Below are 27118 nucleotides of genomic sequence, written 5' to 3' on the forward strand. Positions count from 1 at the left end.
ATGTTGCTGTTCAGATATAGGTGGTTGAAATGGAAAACCCCATACCTCTGTAGGGTGCTATTGTATAGAGTATAGGGACAGCCATCTTCTTTATCACATTAAAACTGTGGGTTTTCATAACGGATAACTACATATAGCTTTAGGGTGGGTGTAGATGGGAACTAGACCTAATCTCCCTCTAGATTGCAGTGGCCTCTCCACTTTCTGTCTTTTGGGTTCTGTGAACTTTAAAAGCACTTGCTCATGACCCTTTAGATGAATACACTATGAAACATCTGAATAGGACATATTTAGGTTTTGCTCAGTGCACTTTTCATAGGATTCGAAGATTCCTTAAGAGGGGGATGTGGCTTGGAACATCTACCCTTACTTGGAAACCATTACCAGTGAAATAGGACCATGGTATTAAAAGGAGGATTCTAAATGTTTGCACCTACAGCAAATTTTCACAAGACAAGTATCTGGGTAATGAGAGACATTAGAACATACTAATACAACAAATTAGTAACCTTGCTTTTTTTCCAAGATCCTTTTCTTTCTTGGTCAACTATAACCAAGGACAAGAATATATTTAACTAGATTGTGCGAAATAGAAGATAAGCTTAGGATGCCCATGCTTTGATTTCATAATAATCGAGTGAAGAAGATCAGTCTTCATAAGGCATTCCTAAATGGTGCTAATTGGCAACCTCAAACTGTCCAAACAGACATCCAAAAGTAAGAATTTAACCATGCACTGTGACTCATTGTGCTGGCCAAAAACCAGATAAACTATTGGCACAGGTCTTGGTGGGTTTGTGGGCAGGCAGATGTCACAATGTTGTAATTCTCTGCCATATTTCAAAGCGTTCATGACTTTATGTCTATAAAAGTTTTCATGTATCCTGGTCATGGTATATCTAGCAGTGGTTAATCGTGTCTGGCTGCCTTAATATCCAGTAGTATAAATCCTCACAAAGTATGTGTGCCCACTTCTACACCATGATAACGGACAGAACAGCTTGCAAGCTGTTCCTGCTGGGTTATTGGAGCAGCGTTTTTCTCCTGGTTCAACCGGATAAGCAGAGGTTTAGGACATAGGTATGTGATGACAGGAACCATGTCTATATTGAGGATCCTTGAGTAGCGCCTCTTTGGCTTGGGTGTAGTAAGGCCACTTGGGTAGGGTCTGATGGCATCTCGTCCATTCTTCTTTAGCTGATATTGGCCTCAAGGACTGGAGAGTGTTATTGGAGGGACTGGTTGATTGTTGGTAGAGGGCTGTCGTGATGGTGAGAGCAAGTCAGACGATAGGTGTAAAGAAGCAGAGTATCTGATCTTTAGAGGTGAATAAGAAAAGTGCTTTGATGATTTAAAGGTTGCCAGAATAGAGACAGTCAACAGCTTTATGTGATTCCAGCAGGCCCTCGGGCTAAGTGTGCCTGAGGCGATTTGTGTCACTTCTGGATTGGTAGGCTTTGTTTTCAAGTGCACAAAGCTTTTACTAAGTAATGGTGGAAGAAAGATGGTCATGCCTGGAAATTTGTACATGAACCAATGTATAGGGTCAAGTGAATTAACGTGCACGTCTGGCACTGGATTTGGTGCCCAGAGGCCCATTTAAAGTACAGCAGAGCTAAGAAGAATTGTTGTGTGGTCATCAGCTTCCGTGACTTGTGACCAGACCTGTATCCTGTTATCCTGTGTTTGACCTTGCTTGGCTACTGACTCTACTTTATCCTGATCTTCTGTTGCTGACCTTGGCTTGTGTCCTGACTTAGTCCTCTGCCTTCTGTTTTTGTTCTTCTGTTGCCAATATGATTGACCATACTCCTTCGTTTTCATTTGGTACCTCTGCTGCCCTGTTTTTCTGACTCTGCCTTGTCTTGGCTATGGCTTTTATTTTTGCATCTGTGAGTCCTTGTGCTCAATCTTTGTGCCAGCATTATGCAAACATTCCAGTCTGAGCATCCACAGCATCCCAGCAGTATCCAGACTGTCCCACTGTGTTGGGACCTACCACGTCACTCGTGCCACTGCTTGTCCTGCTACACTCCTGTCCACCTATTCCAAAAGGTTAGCTCTGTTTCTGGAACCCCATTCTATTATACCTCTGAAATGTTTCCTTCGGGGTTTAAGATGACCTGATCCATCGGTCTGCACTATCTAGGGTGCTCTGTACCTTTGCAGCCTCTGTTAAACAGCTTCAACCTTATCTGGCTTCCCAATACTCAAGGTAATGGACTTCAACAATCAAATCTTTTTATCAGGATTGCGTCCTAAACATAAAATGTGTGTATTTGAATTTGTCATATGTTATATAAGTCAAGTTGATATTATAGGTCTATGCGTGTGCATGCACCATTCTTATAAGGTAAAAGCTGAGCTGCTAATGAGGAGTAAAGAGTTGTGTCCCGGCTTCCTGGGGTGATTCTTTTCTGTTTACATAGTCTCACCTAAGGTAACCTCATTATATCTAACCTACTTATTTCTGTACCTGCTGTAGGTTTGTACAGTATTCCACATGAAGCTGAGCCCCTCTTTATTATTCTTTTTGCCAGAATTCCGGTAGAATCAGTCTGTGTCATGTCTCAAAGTACTGTATACAATTCCTTCATTTGGCTCTTCTGGGGGATTGCGGACCTCCTTGGGTACCAGAAAAATTTGCCAGAAATCCAGTAGAATCAGTCTGTGCCATGTCTGGAAGTACTATATACAATGCCTTCACTTGGCTCTTCTAAGGGATTGCGGACCTCATTGGGTACCAGAAAAATTTGCCAGAAATCCAGTAGAATCAGTCTGTGCCATGTCTGGAAGTACTGTATACAATGCCTTCACTTGGCTCTTCTAAGGGATTGCGGACCTCCTTGGGTACCAGAAAAATTTGCCAGAAATCCAGTAGAATCAGTCTGTGCCATGTCTGGAAGTACTGTATACAATACCTTCACTTGGCTCTTCTAGGGGATTGCGGACCTCCTTGGGTACCAGAAAAAATTTGCCAGAAATCCAGTAGAATCAGTCTGTGCCATGTTTTAAAGTACTGTATACAATGCCTTCACTTGGCTCTTCTGAGGGATTGCGGACCTCCTTGGGTACCTGAAAAATTAAAACAAAAAATAGTTTGCTTTTTGTAATATTTTAGCCTACAATAAGTTGAAGCCCGAAGACTTTCCCACTGCATAATAAAATGGACAGTGGCAGTATTTATGAACCTGAAGGAAAGAGTGTCTTAGTTGTTCATCACAGTTAGCTTCCATGTTTTATTTTAGTTCCACTAAAATAACTGACATTTGGAATTTGGTTACTATGGGCAGTTTTCCTTTCTTTGGAAATGAGCCCCAGTATGAACTGCAGTCAGCTAGAAGATACACAAGTCTTTTTTGGTGTACCAAAAATGATGAGGACTGTGGTGTGTCCCCTAACCATGTGATCAGCTATCAGCCAATGACAGCTGATCACGTGGTGTAAACAGAAACGGTAATCAACCTTTTTTTCTTCATGCTGACACGGTGAGGTGGAAAAAAAAAAAGCAGATTACCATCTGGAGTAAACAGGACATCGGTCCCGCATACTCCAGACCCACTGCTGCTAAGCAGTGCCCACCAGTGCCACTCAATGCCCACCAGTGCCAACCATCAGTGCCCATCAGTGCTGTCAATCAGTGCCCATCAGTGCCTCATCAGTGCAACCTATCAGTGCCACCTATCAGTGCCCTTCAGTGCCACCTATCAGTGCCCTTCAGTGCTGCCTATCAGTGCCCATTAGTGCAACCAATCAGTGCCCATCAGTGCCACCTATCAGGGCAGCCTCATCAGTGCAGCCGCGTCAGTGCCGCCTCATCAGCACCACCTATCAGTGACCGTCAGTGCTGGCCTTATCAGTGCACATCAGTGCAGCCTATCAGTGCAGCTTATCAGTGCCCATCATATAGCCTCATCAGCCCACATCAATAAAGGAGAAAAATTACATGTTTGCAAAATGTTATAACCAACTACGAAAAATGTTTTTTTTTTTTTCTTTTTTGGTCTTTTTTGTTTGTTTAGCAAAAAATAAAAACCCCAGTAGTGATTAAATACCACCAAAAGTAAGTTCTATTTGTGTGAAAAAAATGATAAAAATGTCATATGGGTACAGTGTTGCATGACAGCGCAACTGTCATTCGAAGAGTGACAGCGCTGAAAGCTGAAAATTGGCCTGGGCAGGAAGGGGGTGAAAGTGCCCAATAAGCAAGTGGTTGGGGTAAAAACCTTCTGTGCTGCAGAATCCCCCCCGTCCCACCCTTATACTTACCTGAGCCCATTCACTATCCAGCGCTGTGCATAAGAGTCGGGGCTCTCCCGCCTCTGTCCCTCCTCTTTGGGCAGATGGATAGCAGCAAGGGCCATTGGCTCCCACTGCTGTCAATCAAATGCTGGGACAAAGGAGCGAAGGGCAGAGCCGGGCTGCCCGGTCTGTGTCAATGATTGCAGAAAATACGGCTCAGGAGCCAGCCTGCATGAGTGCCCACATAGGAAGGGGATTCTTATGTGGGCATTTGCCAAAGAGGAGGAGCCAGGAGGGCTGGCTGGGGACCCCAGAAGTAGAGGATCAGGGTTGCTCTGTGCAAAACTATTGCACAGAGCAGGTGAGTATAACATGTTTTTTTTATTTTAATTAAAAGGGATTTCCTTTCACTTCCTGTTTAGCTATGGGACAGGAAGTGAAGGCAAATTTCCGCATTGGGACACAGATGACAAAAAAAATCTGACAGGGGTTATAACCCTCCCTTACTCTATTTAAAATAATATTTTTCTACTTGAAAGCAAACCTGTTATTTGGTCAAACAGGTCAAAGAAAAAGGTTCACTTTATTACCCTCATCTCCAACAGTATCTATTCACCTTTTCTTGTCTCCTACTGTTCTCATCAGTGCCAGTTGGTACTTCCTGATTTGCGAAACAGCTGGTACTTGCCAGGAGTTAACAAACTACTAGGTACTTCCGGGTTTGGAAGCCAACTGCTGCTTGCAAAGAGTGAAATAAATACTCTGTACTTCCGGGTATAGAGGACAACTGTTGCTTTGTGATTGTCCCTGAATATTTTTTTTTTTATTATTTTTAGGTATGCCCTGTGAATGGGAGCATATAAACATATGGTGGAGGTTTCTCAAGTTTGGTTGCAAAGGTGGAAAATACACTTTAAGAATCTTTGAAAACCAAATTTATTTCATTTTTATTATTTATGCCAAATGGCATTTCGCCATGATTGGAGCATTGAGGGTGATGGAAAGGTGAGCACATGCAACTGGGAAGCGGGCCTTCACCCCAATAATCCAAATTTAAATAAAACCAATATTTATTTTTAATTCCAGATTTTGTTTTCTTGGAATACCTTTGCATTGGTATGTGTGTGTGTGTGTGTGTGTGGTGGGGCATCCACTTTAATACAAAATTGTTACTTTCCCCTGCATAGGCAAGCACATTATCCACTCTCAAAGGTAAACTTTTAACACCGTGGGGAAGCTAGTAGCCACACATTCTGATACGGCTGGATAAACCCAGAGCTTCTATGTCATGCCCAGCAATTTAAAGACATAAAAAATAATAAATGGAAAAAATGAAAACTCCTTGTATGATTAGCCTGAACCCCAACCACCTCCAGAATATGCCCTTGAGGATCACAAATGTTCATCCTATTTTGCATAGAATGGATGTACTGCCGGACGTTTCACATGTACTAGACTAGAGTTGGTATCTGATTCCATTTAAAGGGAATCTGGATAATTGATTGAACAGGATGATGCTGATCCAGTGTCTTCAATACATTCTGAGTTACTGATCCAGAATAAGCATGCAATTTAGGAGTTCTGGCGTCACCCTGATTTTGCTTGCATGCTTGTTCGAGATCAGCGGTCTCCAAACTGGATGCAGCCCTTTGTTTGCCTTTACCTGGCCCTTGGGGCACTATTCCTTCCAATGACACCAACAATGGGAAAATTTTCCCCCCACTTATACCAATGATGGGGCACTATTACTCCCCTAATAATAAATATGGGGCACTATTCCTCCCATTGATACCAATTATGGGACACTACTCCTCTCCGAATACTAAATATGGACACTATTCCTCCCACTAATGCCAGGACATTTTTGATTCCCACTGGCCACAGTCAGGCCCCCCTAAGGTCTGAATGACAGTAAATTGGCCCGTTGTTTATATAGTTTGGAGACCCCTGTTCTAGTCAGCTTTTAGATTTGAATAGAAGGTCTGGCGTTATATCCCAAACCATCTTGGGGAAAATTACCTGCTTGGGCTCATTTGGTTGTGTCAGTCGAACTTCTGCATATTTAATTTCTTCTGGATTAGTACTTGTAGGATCCGGATCTACAAAAAAATAAATAAATAAATAAATCACTCATTATAAAAGTTAAATGTTTGTTTTTTAGGAATTTTAGAGCAAGCTTTTTATAGTTTTGATGGAAAATATAGGTTGTCTACAGTCACTAAAGTGGACCTATACTCAAAGCACTTTCTAAGACATGTGCCTAGGCACTGCTGTACCTGTAGCCTCATATTTCCAATTTTACAAAGTAAGATTATTTAGAAGGAACTGAACTCTAAATGTTATGCCCAAAGAAAGGCAGGCAGACGGTAAAGGATTAGTCACCAGTATTGGCTGTGGTCTTTGTGACGGTGTTCACCGTCACTGGGAATGAGGGACAGATACTCTGGGGACGTTGAGAGAATGGTTTGGATGGCTTCAGATGGGACAGTAATATTTGTCAGCAATATCTCTCAGGAAATGAAGAGTATGAAGATGAATGGTTTGACTTTTCAGATTGCTAGAATATTGCAGGAGTGTCTCATAGACCCTTGCTAGATAGTGAGATGGGGTGGGGTTTGTTATTGGTAAGTGCCTGTATTCCACTATTGTTTCTGTCTGCCTTAAGATAAACTTATTTAGGGATGTATATGTGGATGTGTATGTGGATTGGCTGCTAAGGTGGAGGGGGGATTGCCCCACAGTGTATATCTCTTTCTGCATGTGTTTGAATAAATAGTTTGAGTTCGACTTCACCCTCAATCTAGAGTCCTGTCTCTTATTGGGGGAATCTGCTACAAGGGATTGCTATGCTCTCCATACCCCCTTGGATAATCACTAAGCTCTTGTAAGAGCTTGTTCCTGTTCCTGCTTCACTCTCTGGGGAAAGAGAGGTTCACTCACTGGAACCTGGAGCCTTGTCGTAGGTCAAGGGTGGTAGGAGACAGCGAGACCCCACCCATGCTGCGGCGGTTCGTGGGGTCTGAGGTGGTTATGGTGTCTGGTGGAGTGCTTGGAGCCCTCGAGAAGCACTAGGAGCATCCATCAATGGAGGTACCCAGTCAGGGTGCCGGTTGATCCGTTACAGTCTTCTTGCAGTTTTTCTTTTTCCCATTACTGACGTACCATGTCTTATTCTGAACTGTGGCTCTGTGTAAATTTGACCACCCTGATAGAGGCAAGCTTTCCTTTTTCATGTCAGAGCCTCCAGTAGGAAGAGAACTAGGCAGAATAGAAAAATTACCAAATTTCACTCCAGATCTATTGAGAGTAGCATTCAGAGGCAGCAGTACTATAGATTTCTCCTATACAGTTATGAGGCTGTATTTCAGGTGCTCAATACCAATAACAAAACCAATACCAATATTTTTCTACAGCTTTTTTTCTCTACCTGTTTAACATTGGTGCTGCAACACTGGGGCAATAAATGATTTCTACCAATGAACCAAGGAGCTTCCTATTATGATTTCCCTCTTTTTGGAACTAGGGGACATTCCTTGAGTGTAGGATGCATAAATGGACAATCTTAGATATTGGATTCCCAAGAAAGCCTAGACACTTGCCCACCCCAGACTCTGCTGGAGAGCCAGTAAGTATAGTATAGTATAGTATAGTATAGTATAGTATAGTATAGTATAGTATAGTATAGTAACTGGAGAACTAATTGCTGTGCATTTACTAAAAAATCTGAATTGCAGCAACTATAATGGCAGCTGCCAAGAAGAAATGTCAACATTATTAGTAGATGTATCACCCTCTTCTGGTTAGGGTGCTAGGTAAATTTAGTTTTTTGGCTCCATTTTATTGAATGAATCAATAAATGATTGCGTAAGTCTGGTCTGGGTTTCCTAAGCTGAGACTATGAATAATCCCACTTGCCCCTGAAAGAAGTTTCCAGAGCCGAGGGCTGGGAGATTTAAATGATCAGTTGAATTTTATCATGCTCCAGCAAATCCCTGGAGGGAGGCATCCAGAAGGTGGCCGTGGAGGTGATAAATATGTAGGAAGCCTGAGCAGTTTGTTCTTTTTCTTCAAGGGAGGGTTCCAGTCTCCTGGGTTGGGAAGTCTGCTGCCCCTGGTAGATAGCCAGAGAGATAAGAAGCTGCAGTGTAGGCCTTAGCAGCTGCTGGGCTGAGGGTCTGGAGACGATTGTTAGAGCATCACATTTGCTGGAGGGTACTACACTTAAGTCCTGGGTCTTAAGAAGTTGCTTGTTATTTCCCTCACCAAGGTTCTACTTGGGGATGCTTGGAAGGCAGGCAGCTTCTTGGACATTGTGAGTAAAGACCTTGCTGGGAACTATTAGTTTTAAACGTGCCAGAAGGGAACTAAGTACCAGAGGTTGCTTTATGGACTGCAGCAGAAGGGTCCCAGATATACTGGCTATTCCCTGCTACCTCCAGAAATGCTACTTTTTAGCAGCCTCTTTGTGAGTGAGCGCTACACAAGGGCTATAATTATTATCAGTACTATTATTTAAATTGGCATTTACTAAATTACTTTCATATTGATTGATGAACAATCTGAAACTTCATGAAGGGGTTGATGAACTAAATAGTCCCTTGCAACATGGGAATATGTGGCTTTAGGCGATGTCCCGCTCATCTTTCCAACACTCTACCTTGGCAGGGCATAGTAGATACAGTAATGTTATCTGAATAGGTCTGAAACAAAGGGGCTTGGCCTAAACAATGCAGCAGTCCTCATTTCGAAATGCCAAAGTTCAAAATGTATCAAATAACTGGATGCTTGTATTTAGCTCTTTTCTGGTGACATTATCATTTTAATTAAAATTTCAGGAGAACAAATAAATATACCTTTACTTTGTTTCTTTTTCGTTACAACGAGGGACCATCCCAGGATAACCAATACTACCAGAACCGGAAAAAGTGCATAATGAACACGGACTGGTGTAGTACTATCTGAAAAAAAAAAAAAAGAAGTATAAAAATGTTTAATATTAGAAGGCTGGTAAACTGCTGAGAAAATCGTTTTGGCATTTCATTAAATATAATAGACTAGTACTACCTGGAGCCCCAACAGCTTTGGTCAAAGGGCCTTGCACAAAGAGGGAGACTGGGTCTTCTGTAAGTATATATAGCTTTAACATATTGTATAAAAAAGACACAGGTGAAAAAAAATCTTGCATTCCTCTCCAAAAGTGATCTCTGATGAATATGTGCAGGGCCGCAATGCAAGTGGGTAAATGTCATGAATAAAGAAGGTGTGAGGGGGGCGTGGCCAGGAACGGCATGTGAGCATAAGTGTCTCACCGAGCTCCCCGCTGATATCCGTCATAGATCCTTCTCCAGTCGCCCATCAGCCGCCAAACCGATCTCCCTGCACTCAGCAACACCCCCTCTTTCCTCCAGTACCTTCCTGCCAGAACAGGACAGACACCGCCATGCCGACCAGTCAAAATGGCGTCGCGGAGGCCCTCCCGCAGCGGGAAACGCGTGGCAGCACTGCGAGTAAAGACCCTGCTAGAAAACTCCCTAAACCTTCTAAAAAAGCCCCCAAAGATAATACCAGGGACATGCACTTTTACACCCAGAAGGTGCCTCCTGTCCTGGGGGAGCCAGAGAGGGCGGCTGCAGCACACTCCCAGTCCTCACCCTGGGATGACAGTATGGAGGATGGGGTGGAATCATCCTCCCATGTTATACATGACCATCCACCTACTCCGCCAGGAGATGCAGCCAGCTCAGCTGGCCCTGACGCTCAGCCAACCTTTGCCGATATCTTCCATGCGGTTCATAAATGTACTGCCTCGGTAGACCTGTTGAAAGAACAATTTGGGGGGCTTAAAGAGACAGTCGCTTTAATCCAGCAAGACCTCCAAAAGGTCCAGGAGCGCACGACCGCCGTTGAGAGCAGGGTCAGTGACCAGGAGGATCAACTTCCCCCATCCTGCGGGATGTGCAGCAGGTCTCCAGACTAGCGAAGGCCACCGACCTCAGGGCTGAGGACATTGAGAATCTGCTGAGGTGCAATAACGAGCGCATAGTTGGCCAACCAGAAAAGGTGGAGGGTAGGGACCCTACAGCTTTCGTGGAGCAATGGCTTCTGGACTTTTTTGGGAACAATTCCTTCTCCCTACTCTATGGTGTGGACAGAGCGCATAGGGTCCCCACCAGGCCCCAACAATGGGGTCGCCTCCCTCGCACTATGCTGTCCGGCCTACTGAACTTCAGGGATAAATAAATCATACTCAGGCTGGCGAGGGAGCGACGGAACATCCAATTTCCTTATACCCGGACTTCTCGGCCGAAGTCCAGAAGAACAGGGCCCATTTTTCATCTGTGAAGCAAAGGTTGCAATGCCTTGGGGCTACCTACGCCATGCTATACCCAGCTAAACTACGAATTACTGCCCGGGACCCATCCCATTTTTTTGAAATGGCGGAGGAGGCCTCCTCTGGCTTGACCACAATGAACGTCTGCTGCGTCTGGCTGGACGAGACAGAGCTGAGGAGGATTGAGGCTTACTCTTTCTGTGTACCCCACTTTCAGCCAGGGCGTCTGCCCTGCCCCCCCGGAGGATGTCCGTGTCTGAGTTATGGGGGACTGGAGACGTAAACTTCTTTCCCCAAATTGTGGAGTTCATGATAATTTACTTGAACAAGTACGGTACTAGCTTTTCATCCAGTTCGTGATCTGACTGAGGTGCCATTTCGATGATGGGAGAGGCCTGTTGCCCTCCTTTCACCCACCTCGCTCCTTGTTGATGGAGCAGCCTCTGAGTACCAGTGTTGGGCTCCGTTGAGTCCTCAGTTTGACCCCCTTTCAGTTTTTTGTTTTTTCCACTACCACGATATGTCTCGTATGTGTTGGCACCACCGACCTGTCCCCGAGACTTTGACAGGCTTTAGTCCACCTTCCAGTGCCCCTGTGCTCCTACCACACTGGGCCGATTGTGTCTTGGAACATTAGGGGTATACATAATCCCCTGAAGCGCACCACATGGTGTATACCACCCTACGCAAATATTTGCCAGCCATCCGCGCACTTCAGGAGACTCACCTTACAAAAGACTCTCAGTCATCCCTCGGATTTGCTTGGGTGGGCAGGGCCTACCATGCCACCCACACTAGCTACTCCAGAGGGGTCAGTGTACTGATACATGGGTCACTGGACTTTCAGGAGATTGCCTACTCCATAGACCCTGAGGGTAGATATGTGTTCCTAACCTGCCAATTGTATACTTTGAAATGTATCCTTGCATTTGGGTACATACAGTGCCTTGCGAAAGTATTCGGCCCCCTTAAACTTTGCAACCTTTTGCCACATTTCAGGCTTCAAACATAAACATATAAAACTGTAATTTTTTGTGAAGAATCAACAACAAGTGGGACACAATCATGAAGTGGAACGAAATTTATTGGATATTTAAAACTTTGTTAACAAATAAAAAACTGAAAAATTGGGCGTGCAAAATTATTCAGCCCCTTTACTTTCAGTGCAGCAAACTCTCTCCAGAAGTTCAGTGAGGATCTCTGAATGATCCAATGTTGACCTAAATGACTAATGATGATAAATAGAATCCACCTGTGTGTAATCAAGTCTCTGTATAAATGCACCTGCACTGTGATAGTCTCAGAGGTCCGTTTAAAGCGCAGAGAGCATCATGAAGAACAAGGAACACACCAGGCAGGTCCGAGATACTGTTGTGGAGAAGTTTAAAGCCGGATTTGGAAACAAAAAGATTTCCCAAGCTTTAAACATCCCAAGGAGCACTGTGCAAGCGATAATATTGAAATGGAAGGAGTATCAGACCACTGCAAATCTACGAAGACCTGGCCGTCCCTCTAAACTTTCAGCTCATACAAGGAGAAGACTGATCAGAGATGCAGCCAAGAGACCCATGATCACTCTGGATGAACTGCAGAGATCTACAGCTGAGGTGGGAGACTCTGTCCATAGGACAACAATCAGTCGTATACTGCACAAATCTGGCCTTTATGGAAGAGTGGCAGGAAGAAAGCCATTTCCTAAAGATATCCATAAAAAGAGTAGTTTAAAGTTCGCCACAAGCCACCTGGGAGACACACCAAACATGTGGAAGAAGGTGCTCTGGTCAGATGAAACCAAAATCAAATTTTTTGGCAACAATGCAAAACGTTATGTTTGGCGTAAAAGCAACACAGCTCATCACCCTGAACACACCATCCCCACTGTCAAACATGGTGGTGGCAGCATCATGATTTGGGCCTGCTTTTCTTCAGCAGGGACAGGGAAGATGGTTAAAATTGACGGGAAGATGGATGGAGCCAAATACAGGACCATTCTGGAAGAAAACCTGATGGAGTCTGCAAAAGACCTGAGACTGGGACGGAGATTTGTCTTCCAATAAGACAATGATCCAAAACATAAAGCAAAATATACAATGGAATGGTTCACAAATAAACATATCCAGGTGTTAGAATGGCCAAGTCAAAGTCCAGACCTGAATCCAATCGAGAATCTGTGGAAAGAACTGAAAACTGCTGTTCACAAACGCTCTCCAACCAACCTTACTGAGCTCGAGCTGTTTTGCAAGGAGGAATGGACAAAATTTTTAGTCTCTCGATGTGCAAAACTGATAGAGACATACCCCAAGCGACTTACAGCTGTAATCGCAGCAAAAGGTGGCGCTACAAAGTATTAACTTAAGGGGGCTGAATAATTTTGCACGCCCAATTTTTCAGTTTTTCATTTGTTAAAAAAGTTTGAAATATCCAATAAATTTCGTTCCACTTCATAATTGTGTCCCACTTGTTGTTGATTCGTCACAAAATATTACAGTTTTATATCTTTATGTTTGAAGCCTGAAATGTGGTAAAAGGTTGCAAAGTTCAAGGGGGCCGAATACTTTCGCAAGGCACTGTACCTCCTCCTCCTCCTCCTCCTTGCTGATGTACCAGGTGGGTTTCCCGGGTATCCCTCTTTATGTATTGGGGGACTTTAATGGTTATTTGGATCTGGCTCTGGACAAACACCCTATGGTGCCAATATCTGGTCATATGGGTCTTACTCCCTTAGGTAAATTTGTGGCTGAGGTGGGCTGTGTGGAACACTGGCGTAATACATTGGAACGTCAGTTCTCCTGTTTTTCTAAAGCCCACCTTTCCCTATCTAGAATTGACCTCTGTATTTGCTCCTGGGATGCTACAAAACACTTGACTGATCTTACCTATGCTCCCAGGTGCGTGTCGGATCATTCCCATTTGGTGATTTCCCTTGAGGCGAAGCTACCTTCTGATTTGCCTCGGGCCCCTTGGAAGCCAAACGTATTTTGGCTTAAACTGTTGCTCAGCCCTGCAGGGTTGAGGGAACAGATCGCCTCTTTCTGGGGGGATAATTCTAATCATCGCCCCGTTCGCGCCACCTGGGAGACATTTAAAGCCTTTCTTAGGGGGGCGTCTAATACGGGAAGTCCAAGCTATCAAACATAATACGGCGGCCCAGGGGGAGAGGTTGGCCTGCCTGGTACAGCAGCTAGAAACTCAGTATAGTACAGATCCTAGTGATGACAACAAAAATGCTTGGCTGTCTGCCCAGGAGGCCCTGTCTCACATGGCATCCTCGGCTGCCGAACGGAAACGTTTTTTAGTCACCTGGCATTTCATGAAGAAGGGGAACAGACTGGTCGCCTGCTGGCAACAATAGCCCGTGCCCACCAAACCGCCCTGGCTATTGGGGCTTTGAGGGGACCTGATGATCGTCTTGTTAATTCCCCTGACTTGGTAAAGTACACATTGGTCTCCTTCTACTCCTCGCTGTATCGCTCTCACCAAACTTTCTCTTGACACCTATTTGCAAGCCATACAGCTACCCTCCATGTTGGAGGAGTCACGGCGCATGTTGGACGCCCCTCTCACATTAGAGGAGATACAAGAGGCGACCAGTGCTTTTCCCAACTTGAAAGCTCATGGTTCAGATGGACTCCCTGTGGAACTTTACAAACTGTTTGAGGCAGAGACCTTTCCACATCTGTTGGCAGTGTTTAATGAGGCTAGGGAACATGTATGCTGCCGGACTCTATGACTAGGGCGACTATAATACTCATCCCTAAGCCGAGTAAAGACCCACTAGACCCCGGTTCCTATCGACCAATCTCCCTATTGCACAGTGATGTCAAAATCCTGGCCAAGGCTTTGGCCATTCACCTCAATAGGGTCATCTCCACCATCATCCACTCCGATCAGTCGGGTTTTATGCCACAAAAATCCATGGCTATTAACCTACGCCGCCTGTTCCTTAACCTCCAGTCCCCTCCAGCCGATGGGGGGATCAGAGCCCTGCTATCCTTGGACGTTCATAAGGCGTTTGATAGCATCGAATGGTCCTTCCTGTTGGGCACGATGAGACGCTTTGGATTTGGCGAAGGCTTCATCTCATGGGTACAACTTCTTTACACTAACCCGTCGGCGGTCATTAGGGAGGCGGGTAGAGTGTCTGGCAGCTTCCGCTTATATCGGGGTACCCATCAGGGATGCCTCCTCTCCCCTCTCCTGTTCGCCCTGGCCGTTGAGCCCTTGGCAGCCCTGATCCATTTGAACCCGCAGGTTGTTGGCTTCCGATATGGCAGCTTTCAGGAAAAAATAATGTTGTACGCGTACGAAATACTCCTACTGCTGGGTGATGTGGGCCCCTCCCTCGCAGAGGTGATGAGGGTGATTATGCTGTTTGGTTCCTACTTGGGCCTGGTAATCAATTGGAGCAAATCCTAGCTGATGCTGCTGGACCCCCTGCGGAGGGCCCCCCTCCCCTGCCTGTCCATATCCCGGTTTTCACTGCCTTTAAGTATTTGGGTATCATGATAATCACCCCTTGTCTGCTGGATTTTATTGAACTCAATATGACCCCCCTCTTGGCCCGTTTTCGGACTAAGGTTAAACTCTGGTCTAAACTCCATATGTCCCTTGCGGGCCGTGGAAATCTTATAAAGATGATCCTTATGCCCCCACTCCTCTACGTTCTCCATAACTCTCCTGTTGTGATTCCCCTTGGAAATTTTCTGTATTATTAATACCATATTTAGATCCCTGTTGAGGCACACTGGCTGCACCAGAGTGAAATTGGAACAGTTCCAAAAGCCCAAAGTGCTGGTGGTTTGGCACTGCCCAACCCTTGGCTGTATTATCTTGCATCCCAATTGCAGCAAACAGCCCGAGCAGCCTGCGCGAGTACTGGAGGGGACCCTACAACCCGAGACCCCATTCCCGCAATAATGCTGTTAATGACAGGAGGGAAGGATAGCCTCGGAGGCTTGGAGGCTCTGGCCTTTGCCAAGTCTAATAAGCTTTTACCAACATATGCCCTCATACAGAAAGTATGGAACAAAACTAGGCAGCTGCAGGAAGTTACTGGCTTTACAGCCTTCAGTCCCATCTGGGGCAATGCTCATTATCCGGAACTTGCTAAACTGACCCAAGGGTCAAGGTGGGAGAAGCTAGGGGTGGTCTATTTAAAGCAGATTTTTTCTGGGGGGGGGGGGGGGATACTTCGCCCCTTCTCGGAGATTAGCACGCAGTTCCGCCTCCCAGGTTCCATGAAATTCTATTACTACCAGTTACAGCATGCTGTGCGGGCTCAACAGGGGATGGACCTGTGGCAACTTTCCCCTACCCCATATTCAATTTTGTTAGCAAAGTTACTTTGTATAAAGGCTTTATCTCCCAATGCTATCACATGTTACTGTCAGTATTTCTTTCACCCGACTATGGCTGCCACCAGGTGGGAAGGAGATGTGGGCACCTTCGAGGATGACCAGTGGGAGGAGGCCCTGTTGGCCGTCCAGCGCTGCTTACTTAGCGTAGCACAGTGGATATCCCAATTGTATCTACTCCTCAGAGTGCATTACACCCCAGCCAAATTGTTTAATAAGGGTATAAGAGACACCCCTACGTGCTCTAGGTGTAGCAGGGATCATGGAGATCTCATCCACATGGTATGGAGAAGTCCGAAGCTCCACCTATACTGGCGGACAATGTATAACAAGTAAATATCAGCGCACAATCAAAACAGCAATAAATAAAATTGAAGCAGCTATGCACTCAGTCAAAATACAAAACCAGTCCAGGAAATAGCATAGTAATTAGTACAACGCTAATAAAACATAAAACATATGTAAATCAGTATAAATAGTAAAGTCCATGCAGGAAAGCCCGTGAAACAAGAGTGTGCTTGATACTTCCTCCTAAGATGGGGACACAAGTGCTCTCAGTGCGACAACCGCCACCACATAGATTAGCCTCTCACCTGAAAGCCAAAAAACAAGGGCGTATATCTCCACTCAGCAGCCTCAAAGCATGGATGGATTCTCCAGCAGATGCTGATGACCCCACAAAGGAGGCTTAGCTAACCCGACAGGATCCCTTTCCTTAGGAACTGTAAACTCTCCACGGTGCCATATACAACATAAATGGATAAACCATAGCGTAATACTGATACTAACTCTTTATTAAAAATGTACAATAAAAGCCTCTTACTCTGTGGTAGAGATTGCAAAGCAGACAGATAGCAGCATGCCCATGTTTGCAACACTGCTGCTTCCGGATGACAGTGGGTGACGTCAGTGGCTCCTCCCTCCCTCCGTACGCGTATCGTCCCCAAGAGTGGGGACTTCGTCAGCGGTATGGGAGAAGGAAGACGTCACCTGAATAAGTAGATAGGCGGCTTCAGCTAATTGGCTCACTCCCCTGGACTCGTTACCCTGACAACGAGGACGCTATAGCGTACACAGCGGGAGTCCAGGTATCTGATAAATGTTCCGGGGTCACGGCACAAACAAAAACACTAATCAGTTACAAATGATCGCCTAATAGAACAATGAAATACAAATGGCTGGTAAGTTAACCAGATTCTGGGATTGACAACCTGGTCACGGGAACATTAAACAGGAACTGAGATATAAATTATATCCCAGGGTCACAATATAAAAATATGCTCATTAGCCATAATTAGCCTGCCTGAAAAAACACAATAAGAGGCCCATAAAAAAACATACAAATATATATAAATACATATATATGGTCTTATTATTATGCAAAGTTAATAAATAATCGAATGTAAAAAATGTGAAGAACAAAGGAAAACAAACACACGCTTTCAACCGGATTACAAAATACAAAATCAACAAAAAATTATACAATAAAAATCAACAATCAGAAATAAAACAATTTAAGTCAAAATCAACATTTAACCCTCGAGGGACGGCAACTTTAGTCTCATATATCCAATATGATTCACGTCGGCTTAACTGCCGTATAAAGTTGCCGCCTCTCCAATGTTTCTTCACTTTTTCAATGCCCCAAAACTTGAGGTCGCGAGGGTCCCTATTATGGCACTGCTTAAAATGATGTGAAACAAAATGTGATCTCTGGCCCTTTTTAATATTATTAACGTGCTGGAGGTCCTGCCGATATACTGCAGACTGCAGCTACATTCTAACATACAAACTACACCGGTGGTAGAGCTTGTAATGAGGTCTTTAATTTTATACGATCTACCAGTAGCATTAGCTACAAACTCTTTGCGTTTCCTAACATTAGCCTATTATACTGGCGGACAGTCATAGACACCCTTAACAGAGTTTTGCAGATCTCTCTAACGGAGGACCCTAAGCAGTGTATTCTGGGGATCCTCCGAGACCTCTCTGTGGATCATATTACGTTACAGGCGGTGGGGAGGGTGCTGTTTCAGGCTCGCAAGTCAGTGGCGGCTGGTGCTCAAAATTTTTTGGGGGGGGGGGGGGCGCAAAAAGAAAAATATAATAGGTATTGCAAACAATTGCGTGACTTTGAAGTCATGGTACAGGCATGGCACAGGTGATGGTATAGGCATGGCATAGGTCATGGTACAGGAGATGGTACATGCCCCCTTTCAATGCAGAGACCAGCGTGCGTGCCCCCTTCAATGCAATGAACACTGTGCTGTGCCCCCTTCAATGCAATAAACACTGTGCTATGCCCCCTTCAATGCAATGAACAATGTGCTGTGCCCCCTTCAATGCAATAAACACTGTGCTGTGCCCCCTTCAATGCAATAAACACTGTGCTATGCCCCCTTCAATGCAATGAACAATGTGCTGTGCCCCCTTCAATGCAATAAACACTGTGCTGTGCCCCCTTCAATGCAATAAACACTGTGCTGTGCCCCCTTCAATGCAATGAACACTGTGCTGTGCCCCCTTCAATGCAATAAACACTGTGCTATGCCCCCTTCAATGCAATGAACAATGTGCTGTGCCCCCTTCAATGCAATAAACACTGTGCTGTGCCCCCTTCAATGCAATGAACACTGTGCTGTGCCCCCTTCAATGCAATAAACACTGCGCTATGCCCCCTTCAATGCAATGAACAATGTGCTGTGCCCCCTTCAATGCAATAAACACTGTGCTGTGCCCCCTTCAATGCAATAAACACTGTGCTGTGCCCCCTTCAATGCAATAAACACTGTGCTGTGACCCCTTCAATGCAATGTGTTGTGACCCCTTCAATGCAATAAACACTGTGCTGTGCCCCCTTCAATGCAATAAACACTGTGCTGTGCCCCCTTCAATGCAATAAACACTGTGCTGTGACCCCTTCAATGCAATGAACAATGTGCTGTGACCCCTTCAATGCAATAAACACTGTGCTGTGCCCCCTTCAATGCAATAAACACTGTGCTGTGCCCCCTTCAATGCAATAAACACTGCGCTATGCCCCCTTCAATGCAATGAACAATGTGCTGTGCCCCCTTCAATGCAATAAACACTGTGCTGTGCCCCCTTCAATGCAATAAACACTGTGCTGTGCCCCCTTCAATGCAATAAACACTGTGCTGTGCCCCCTTCAATGCAATAAACACTGTGCTGTGCCCCCTTCAATGCAATAAACACCGTGCTGTGCCCCCTTCAATGCAATAAACACTGTGCTGTGCCCCTTTCAATGCAATAAACACTGTGCTGTGCCCCGTTCTATGCAATAAACACTGTGCTGTGACCCCTTCAATGCAATGAACAATGTGCTGTGCCCCCTTCAATGCAATAAACACTGTGCTGTGCCCCCTTCAATGCAATAAACACTGTGCTGTGCCCCCTTCAATGCAATAAACACTGTGCTGTGCCCCCTTCAATGCAATAAACACTGTGCTGTGACCCCTTCAATGCAATGAACAATGTGCTGTGACCCCTTCAATGCAATGAACAATGTGCTGTGACCCCTTCAATGCAATGAACAATGTGCTGTGACCCCTTCAATGCAATAAACACTGTGCTGTGCCCCCTTCAATGCAATAAACACTGTGCTGTGCCCCCTTCAATGCAATGAACACTGTTCCGTGCCCCCATCAATGCAGAGTTCAGCGTGCGAGCCCCTTTCAATGCAGAGCGCCACAGCATTGTCCCCAATCACTGAAGAGCGCCACAGCATTGTCCCCAATGATTGCAGAGTGCCCACAGCATTGTCCCCCAATGATTGCAGAGTGCCACAGCATTGTCCCCCAATGATTGCAGAGTGCCACAGCATTGTACCCCAATGATTGCAGAGTGCCCACAGCATCGTACCCCAATGATTGCAGAGTGCCCACAGCATCATACCCCAATGATTGCAGAGTGCCCACAGCATTGTCCCCCAATCAATGCAGAGACCAGCGTGGGTGCTCCCTTCAATTTAATGCACTTACCTGGCGGCGGCGGGTTCTCCCCTCCTCAATCCAGTTCGTCCTCTTCTGCGGCGGCGGCGGCGGCGGGAAGGTGAGCGGCTTCTCCCTCGTCCTCCGAGCGGCGGTGACGGTGAGTGACTGACGCACGCACCGGCACCGCCCCCATTGTGACGTCAGTGATCGGATGTCCTGAATGATGATTGGTCCAGGCTGGAGACTGGACCAATCACAGCCAGGATATCACGAAGGTGGGGGTGGCCAAGCGCTCTTTCCTGCGCCCAGGTTACGCCCCCCAGAAGGCAGCCAATCGGCGCCTTTCTGGGTCGTAAACCCCACCCCCCCTTTAGCCACCACATAGGCCGGCGAACCGATTTTTTTTTTCTAGAACTTTATTGTTCTTTTTTTGTCATTTATTTTTTTTCCTTTTTTTAAGGGGGGCGGCGCCCTGGCGCCCCCTATGCACGGACCGCCACTGCTACATAGCTGTCATCCCAGAAGGAAGCCTCTTCTAAAGATGGTGCACAAAAATGCCCAAAAACAGTTTGCTGAAGACAAGCAGGCTAAGGACATGGATTACTGGAACCATGTTCTGTGGTGTAATGCAACCAAGATAAACTTATTTGGTTCAGATGTGTCAAGCGTGTGTGGCGGCAACCAGGTGAGGAGCATAAAGACAAGTGTGTCTTGCCTACAGTTAAGCATGGTGGTGGGAGTGTCATGGTCTGGAGCTACAGTTCATTGAGGGAACAATGAATGCTAACATGTACTGTGACATACTGAAGCAGAGCATGATCCCCTACCTTCTGAGACTGGGCCGCAGGGCAGTTTTCCAACATGATAACGACCCCAAACACACCTCCAAGACGACCACTGCCTTTCTAAAGAAACTAAGGGTAAAGGTGATGGACTGGCCAAGCATGTCTCCAGACCTAAACCCTATTGAGCATCTGTGGGGCATCCTCAAACGGAAGGTGGAGGAGAGCAAGGTCTCTAACATCCACTAGCTCAATGATGTCGTGATGTAGGAGTGGAAGAAAACTCAAGTGGCAACCTGTGAAGCTCTGGTGAACTCCATGCCTAAGAGGGTTAAGGCAGTGCTGGAAAATAATGGTGGCCACACAAAATATTGACACTTTAACTTAGGGGTGTACTCACTTTTGTTGTCAGTGGTTTAGACATTAATGGCTGTGTGTTGATTTATTTTGAGGGGATAGCAAAGTTACACTGTTATAGAAGCTGTACACTCACTACTTTACATTGTAGCAAAGTGTCATTTCTTCAGTGCTGTCACATGAAAAGATATAATAGCATATTTACAAAAATGTGAGGGGTGTACTCACTTTTGTGAGATACTGTATATATATATATATATATAAAAAGCAGTAAAAGAGGGTGTTAACGGGAGGTAACCCTTATTTGTGGTCCTCAATTTTTTATTAATCCTCTAAAAAGCCTGAACTTTACCTTTTCCTAAACTTCTACCTCTTCCTTTATAATCCCGGCAGATCTTCCGCACAGAGACATTCTTCCGGTCAACAGGATTCTCTACTATACACATAATCTCCATATCCCAGGACTCAGGCTTCAGTGACAGTTGGATTGTAGTATTATTATACAGCATTGTAGAAGAAGTGTTTCCATGTTTGTAGTTCCAGCTATAGGACAGAGCTGATGTGTTTGTTGGGGTGGAACAACGAAGAGTCACATTACACCATTCACTATCTTTCTTCCTCTCAACTTGTATGCTTGGAACAGGAACATAGTCTATAAGGAAGAATACACACTTATGTTAGATCAGTCTTTCTCAACCTTTTCAACACAGAGGAACCCTTGAAATAAATTTCTGGTCTTGGGGAATTAAAAATCTACAACTCATGACACATTAGTGTGACAGTCAGTGGGAGGAATGCTCCTTACTCTTGTCATCATTGGGAAGAAATACCCCCTTACAGGTAGAAAAGGAACAATGGTGTCATTGGGAACTTATCTGAGAGGCAGAAATTGCCCATTACTCAAGGAACCCTTAGCAATCTCAGGAGGAACCCTAGAGTTCCACGGAACCCTGGTTGAGAAACCCTGTGTTAGATGTATGTTGGTGTGTTCAAAAAATAATTCGCGAAATAGGTGTATGTTGTATTTTTGTATAAAAGAAAAAAATGGATGTAATGGAACCGCCGACCCACACTGGACTACCCACACTGTACTTGTGGGCTTCCATCTGTATACGGCTTCCTCCAGTCTTGAACATAGATAGAGATTCCAGCCGCCCTACATACAAAAACTAGCCTGAACTTAGCTTGTATGTGTCTGAAAAACAACTAACTCTTTATTGAACAAGAAACAGACTTTTATACACTTGAGAAGTATGCCAGTTACTACATGGAGAATGACCCAAATAATTACCCAAAACATCACACAATGGTTAGATAATGAGGTACAGCTGAGTCATGGCTAATCCCATCTACAGTGCCTTGCAAAAGTATTCATTAACATGCTAATTAACTCAGCGCACTTAAACCAACAATGCTAAAACAAAATACAATACACATTTATTAGAAGTCTAAACACAGAGTTAATCAGCATAATTACAAGGTAAGGAAGACCGCTGATTGAGCTGATGATATTAACATCTGCTAGGAGTCTGACTGTGTGAAGCCTTATTGGCAATAGGCAGCTAGCCCTAGAGTCCCAGAGTCTTCATATATTCTTTGAGATATATTGTTGACAAATATTACTGTCCCATTTGAGTAATCCAAACAATATTCTGTGTCCATTAAGTCCATCATTTCCTTGGTCACCCTGTGCCCCTAATAGACACAGGGTGACTTGCATATAAGAGAAGCCGAGGGGGCAGAGAGAGGGATTTCCCACCCTCTCTAAGGTAAGCTGGGTTCCACAGGATCCCCAACCAAAGTGACTCCCGTCACAATGTGTTTTAAAATAAATCCTGCAGCAAAAATTACAAAAAAAAAAAAAAACTTAAAGCCAAATCTCCCCCACTTACAAAAATTCATACACTAACCCTTATCTCTCCACTTTTTTTAAATTACAGGTTTTGTTGGACTTTCATTGGCTAATAGAATGTTTAATAAATAATCTGTTATCTGGTAGGTAGCAAAAAACTGTGTTTATGGGAAGTGCAAAAGAAAGTGCTAAGTAAAAAGACAGGAAAGAACTTGGCTTTCAAAAGCATGCTGTAGCAGATGGTTGTGAGAAAGTGCAAATTCTAGTGTTGGCCAACCTTCTGCTCCTCTACATCTCACTGACTGATTAGCTTACATGTAGCAGTGCATGGAAAGCATCTGTTGCATCCCAGGAGTTATTTTAATCATTTTAGACCTGCTTACACAAAGGAGAGGACAGCAAAATTAGAATGTATGTACATCTAGCTGGCAGTTACCCATGAGGACATTTTCCCATGTCTTAGTTGCATTAATCAGTTGCAGCATAAAGGATGGACCTGCAGAAGAAGAAACTCACCTCCCCTGCTGTCCATTCGCTGGACTTCAATCCAGTATAGAAAAACCACCAACTAAAGTCTCTGCAGAAATTGACACTTCTGGAAGTGTCGATCTCCAGTGTCCCCAGCTGAGCTTAGTGGCTCCTCCCACAGACCTCTATGTACAGACACAGGAGTGTGCTGTAGAGCTCCTCCTTACATTTAGGGGCCTCGTTATAAAACATTTGCATAACTACTTATCCAGAAAATTTGAATGTACACTTGTTTTTTATGAATTAGGCAAAAATAAATGTTCCTTATTTCCTTTTCTGAACGAATGCTCTTTTATTATTGGCAGTAGTAAAATACCACATTATAGTCACTATTCGTAGCTGAGGAAATACATCCAACATTGTAACAAGAGATACAGTGTACCAGTTCTAGAAAATGCTATAGAAAATTAGCAAAAAAATGTATCCAATTGTCAAATTTCTATGATTCGCCCATCTAGTGGCCAAATATTGGATTTTCCATTTTAATGAAATGAAAAATATTTGTCTAGAATATAGCTGAATAACATCTGTTTTTGTCCCATTTGCACAGAATAAATGTGCATGCACTGGGTGATTTGCTGTGCAACATTTGTTTTATTTAGTTACATAGTTAGGTTGCAAAAAGACACAAGTCCATCTAGTTCAACCAATAAAAGAGAAAAAAAAAAATACAAAATCCCATATACACAATCCTATACCCGCAGGTGTTCCAGAGGAAGGTGAAAAACCCTAGCAAAATATGATCCAATTTGCTACAGCAGTTGAAAAAATTCCTTCCTGATCCCCTGAGAGGCAAACTAAATATTAGTACCCAGTTATATTATATACACCCAGGAAAGAATCCAGGCTTTTCTACTGAGCTGTCCAGAACCACCTCTGGAGGGAGTCTATTCCACATTTTCACAGCTCTTACTGTGAAGAAACCTTTCCATATTTGGAGATGAAATCTCTTTCCTCCAGACGTAAAGAGTGCCCCCTTTTCCTCTGTGATGACCTCAACACCAAGTTCACTATATGGACCCCTTTACAGTATCTCACAAAAATGAGTACACCCCTCACATTTCTGTAAATATTTTATAATATCTTTTCACGTGACACTGAAGAAATGACACTTTGCTACAATGTAAAGTAGTGAGTGTACAGCTTGTATAACAGTGTAAATTTGCTGTCCTCTCAAAATAACTCAACACACAGCCATTAATGTGTAAATCGCTGGCAACAAAAGTGAGTACACCCCTAAGTGCAAATGTCCAAATTGTGCCCAAAGTGTCAATATGTTGTGCGGCCGCCTTTATTTTTCAGCACTGCATTAACCCTCTTGGGCATGGAGTTCACCAGAGCTTCACAGGTTGCCACTGGAGTCCTCTTCTACTTATCAATGACGACATCACGGAGCTGGTTGATGTTCGAGACCTTGTGCTCCTCCACCCTCCATTTGAGGATGCCCCACAGATGCTCAATAGGGTTTAGGTCTGGAGAAATGCTTGGCCAGTCCATCACCTTTACCCTCAGCTTCTTTAGCAAGCAAGGCAGTAGTCGTCTTGGAGGTGTGTTTGGGCTGTTATCATGTTGGAATACTGCCCTGCGGCCCAGTGTCCGAAGGTAATCATGTTGGCATTCATGGTTCCCTCAATGAACTGTAGCTCCCCAGTGGCGGCAGCACTCATGCAGCCCCAGACCATGACACTCCCACCACCATGCTTGACTGTAGGCAAGACACACTTGTCTTTGTACTCCTCACCTGATTGCCGCCACACAGGCTTGACACCATCTGAACCAAATAAATGTATCTTGGTCTCATCAGACCACAGGACATGGTTCCAGTAATCCATGTCCTTAGTCTGCTTGTCTTCAGCAAACTGTTTGCTGGCTTTCTTGTGTATCATCTTTAGAAGAGGCTTCCTTCTGGGACGACAGCCATGCAGACCAATTTGATGCAGTGTACGATGTATGGTCTGAGCACTGACAGGCTGACCCCCCACCCCTTCAACCTGTGCAGCAATGCTGGCAGCACTTATACGTCTATTTCTCAAAGACAACCTCTGGATAGGACGCTGAGCACATGCACTCAATTGCTTTGGTCGACCATGGCGAGGCCTGTACTGAGTGGAACCTGCCCTGTTAAACCACAGTATGATCTTGGCCACCATGCTGCAGCTCAGTTTCAGGGTCTTGGCAATCTTCTTATAGCCTAGGCCATCTTTATGTAGAGCAATAATTCTTTTTTTCAGATCCTCAGAGCGATCTTTGCCATGAGGTGCCATGTTGAACTTCCAGTGACCAGTATGAGAGAGTGAAAGCGATAATACCAAATTTAACACACCTGATCCCCATTCACACATGAGACCTTGTAACACTAACGAGTCACATGACACCGCGGAGGGAAAATGGCTAACTGGGCACAATTTGGACATTTTCACTTAGGGGGGTACTCACTTTTGTTGTTTAGACATTAATGGCTGTGTGTTGAGTATTTTGAGGGGACAGCAAATTTACACTGTTATACAAGCTGTACACTCACTACTTTACATTGTAGCAAAGTGTCATTTCTTCAGTGTTGTCAGTGTGTTGTCACATGAAAAGATAGAATAAAATATTTACAAAAATGTGAGGGGTGTACTCACTTTTGTGAGATACTGTATTTATTCATGTTGACCATAGTCCCCCCTTAAGCTCCACCCATTGGCGGTTGCTGTATTCTGCGTTGGGATTTCACATTCTGCATTGGGGTGACACCTTTCGATTGGACATTATTATTCACGTTTGTTTGGATCATCAGCTATGGTTGATTCACTTTTCTATGGACTTTTTTTGATGGTCTTTCTTCTCCTCTTTTTTTTCTTTTTAGTCACTTGTTTTTCAATGATTATACTCACTTTTTTACTTATTGAAAGTTGATCATCATTTTCTAGTATGCTATGTATTTTTTATTATTGGTTACATATGGATGTGTTATTTAACTGTTGCACCTTCATTCACATCAATTGTTTGTATTAGCGCCGATCTATATATTTTTTGTTATTCCCTAGTAGATGCTTTAATCATTATTTATTTATTTATTAAAAAAAAAAAAATCTTTTTATTGAACAATTTTGCAGTACAAACTTACAAAAACAGGGAAATTCCTCAGTGCACTGACGTCATGTGTGACACGTTGCGCATGTGCAGGTTTACAGGAAGTGACATGGGTTGGTTATTCTGTCGGGTTCGACATTTTGTCAGAACACCGCCAAGGCGATGGAGTCCCCCTAAGGCTCGGTTCACATTGGTGCAATGGAAGACATTGCATGTGATTCGCACTGCACTGCTGTGCAAATGAAATGCAATGTCTGCGTGATGCGAATTCAGCCATACAGATTGCATGGCTGAATTTGCATCGCATTCGGACCAAACTCGTGCAGGACCCTTTTTTTGGTCCGCACCAGAATCGGATCGCATAGGTGTTCACACTCATGCAATCTGATTCCCGTCTGAATTGACAGTTCACACTGCGATATGTGAACCAATCTGGAGGTGTCATTAACTTTGTATTGACTGCCTGCGAGTCGGGTGTGATGCGGGAACCCAGTGGATTCACAGGGTTTCCCGCATTACACCAATGTGAACCGAGCCTTAAGAAGGAACTGAGGAAAGTCTTTCTTTAGTCCTTCTTTCAAATGGATTGCGACAAAACCACAGGCCTAAAGCCTATGTTTATTTATTTTTTAAAATCAGCACAA

General features: G+C 44.4%; 1 protein-coding gene across 1 annotated transcript in view; it reads right to left on the bottom strand.

The window, feature by feature from the left end:
• LOC309569129 (uncharacterized protein) overlaps positions 1–27118 on the bottom strand; it is a gene marked incomplete at its 3' end in the record, with an annotated part of 331735 nt that overhangs the window by 81991 nt on the left and 222626 nt on the right. The window contains exons 5-7 of the mRNA XM_082274891.1: positions 21372–21671; positions 6262–6341; positions 4270–4376 (exon numbers count right to left, since the gene is read on the bottom strand). Of these exons, the coding sequence (XP_082131017.1) occupies positions 4270–4376; positions 6262–6341; positions 21372–21671 (487 nt within the window). The remainder of the gene's footprint in view (positions 1–4269; positions 4377–6261; positions 6342–21371; positions 21672–27118) is intronic.

Source organism: Pelophylax lessonae (genome assembly GCF_965119305.1).
Source record: "Pelophylax lessonae genome assembly, chromosome: 13".
NCBI lineage: Eukaryota > Metazoa > Chordata > Amphibia > Anura > Ranidae > Pelophylax > Pelophylax lessonae.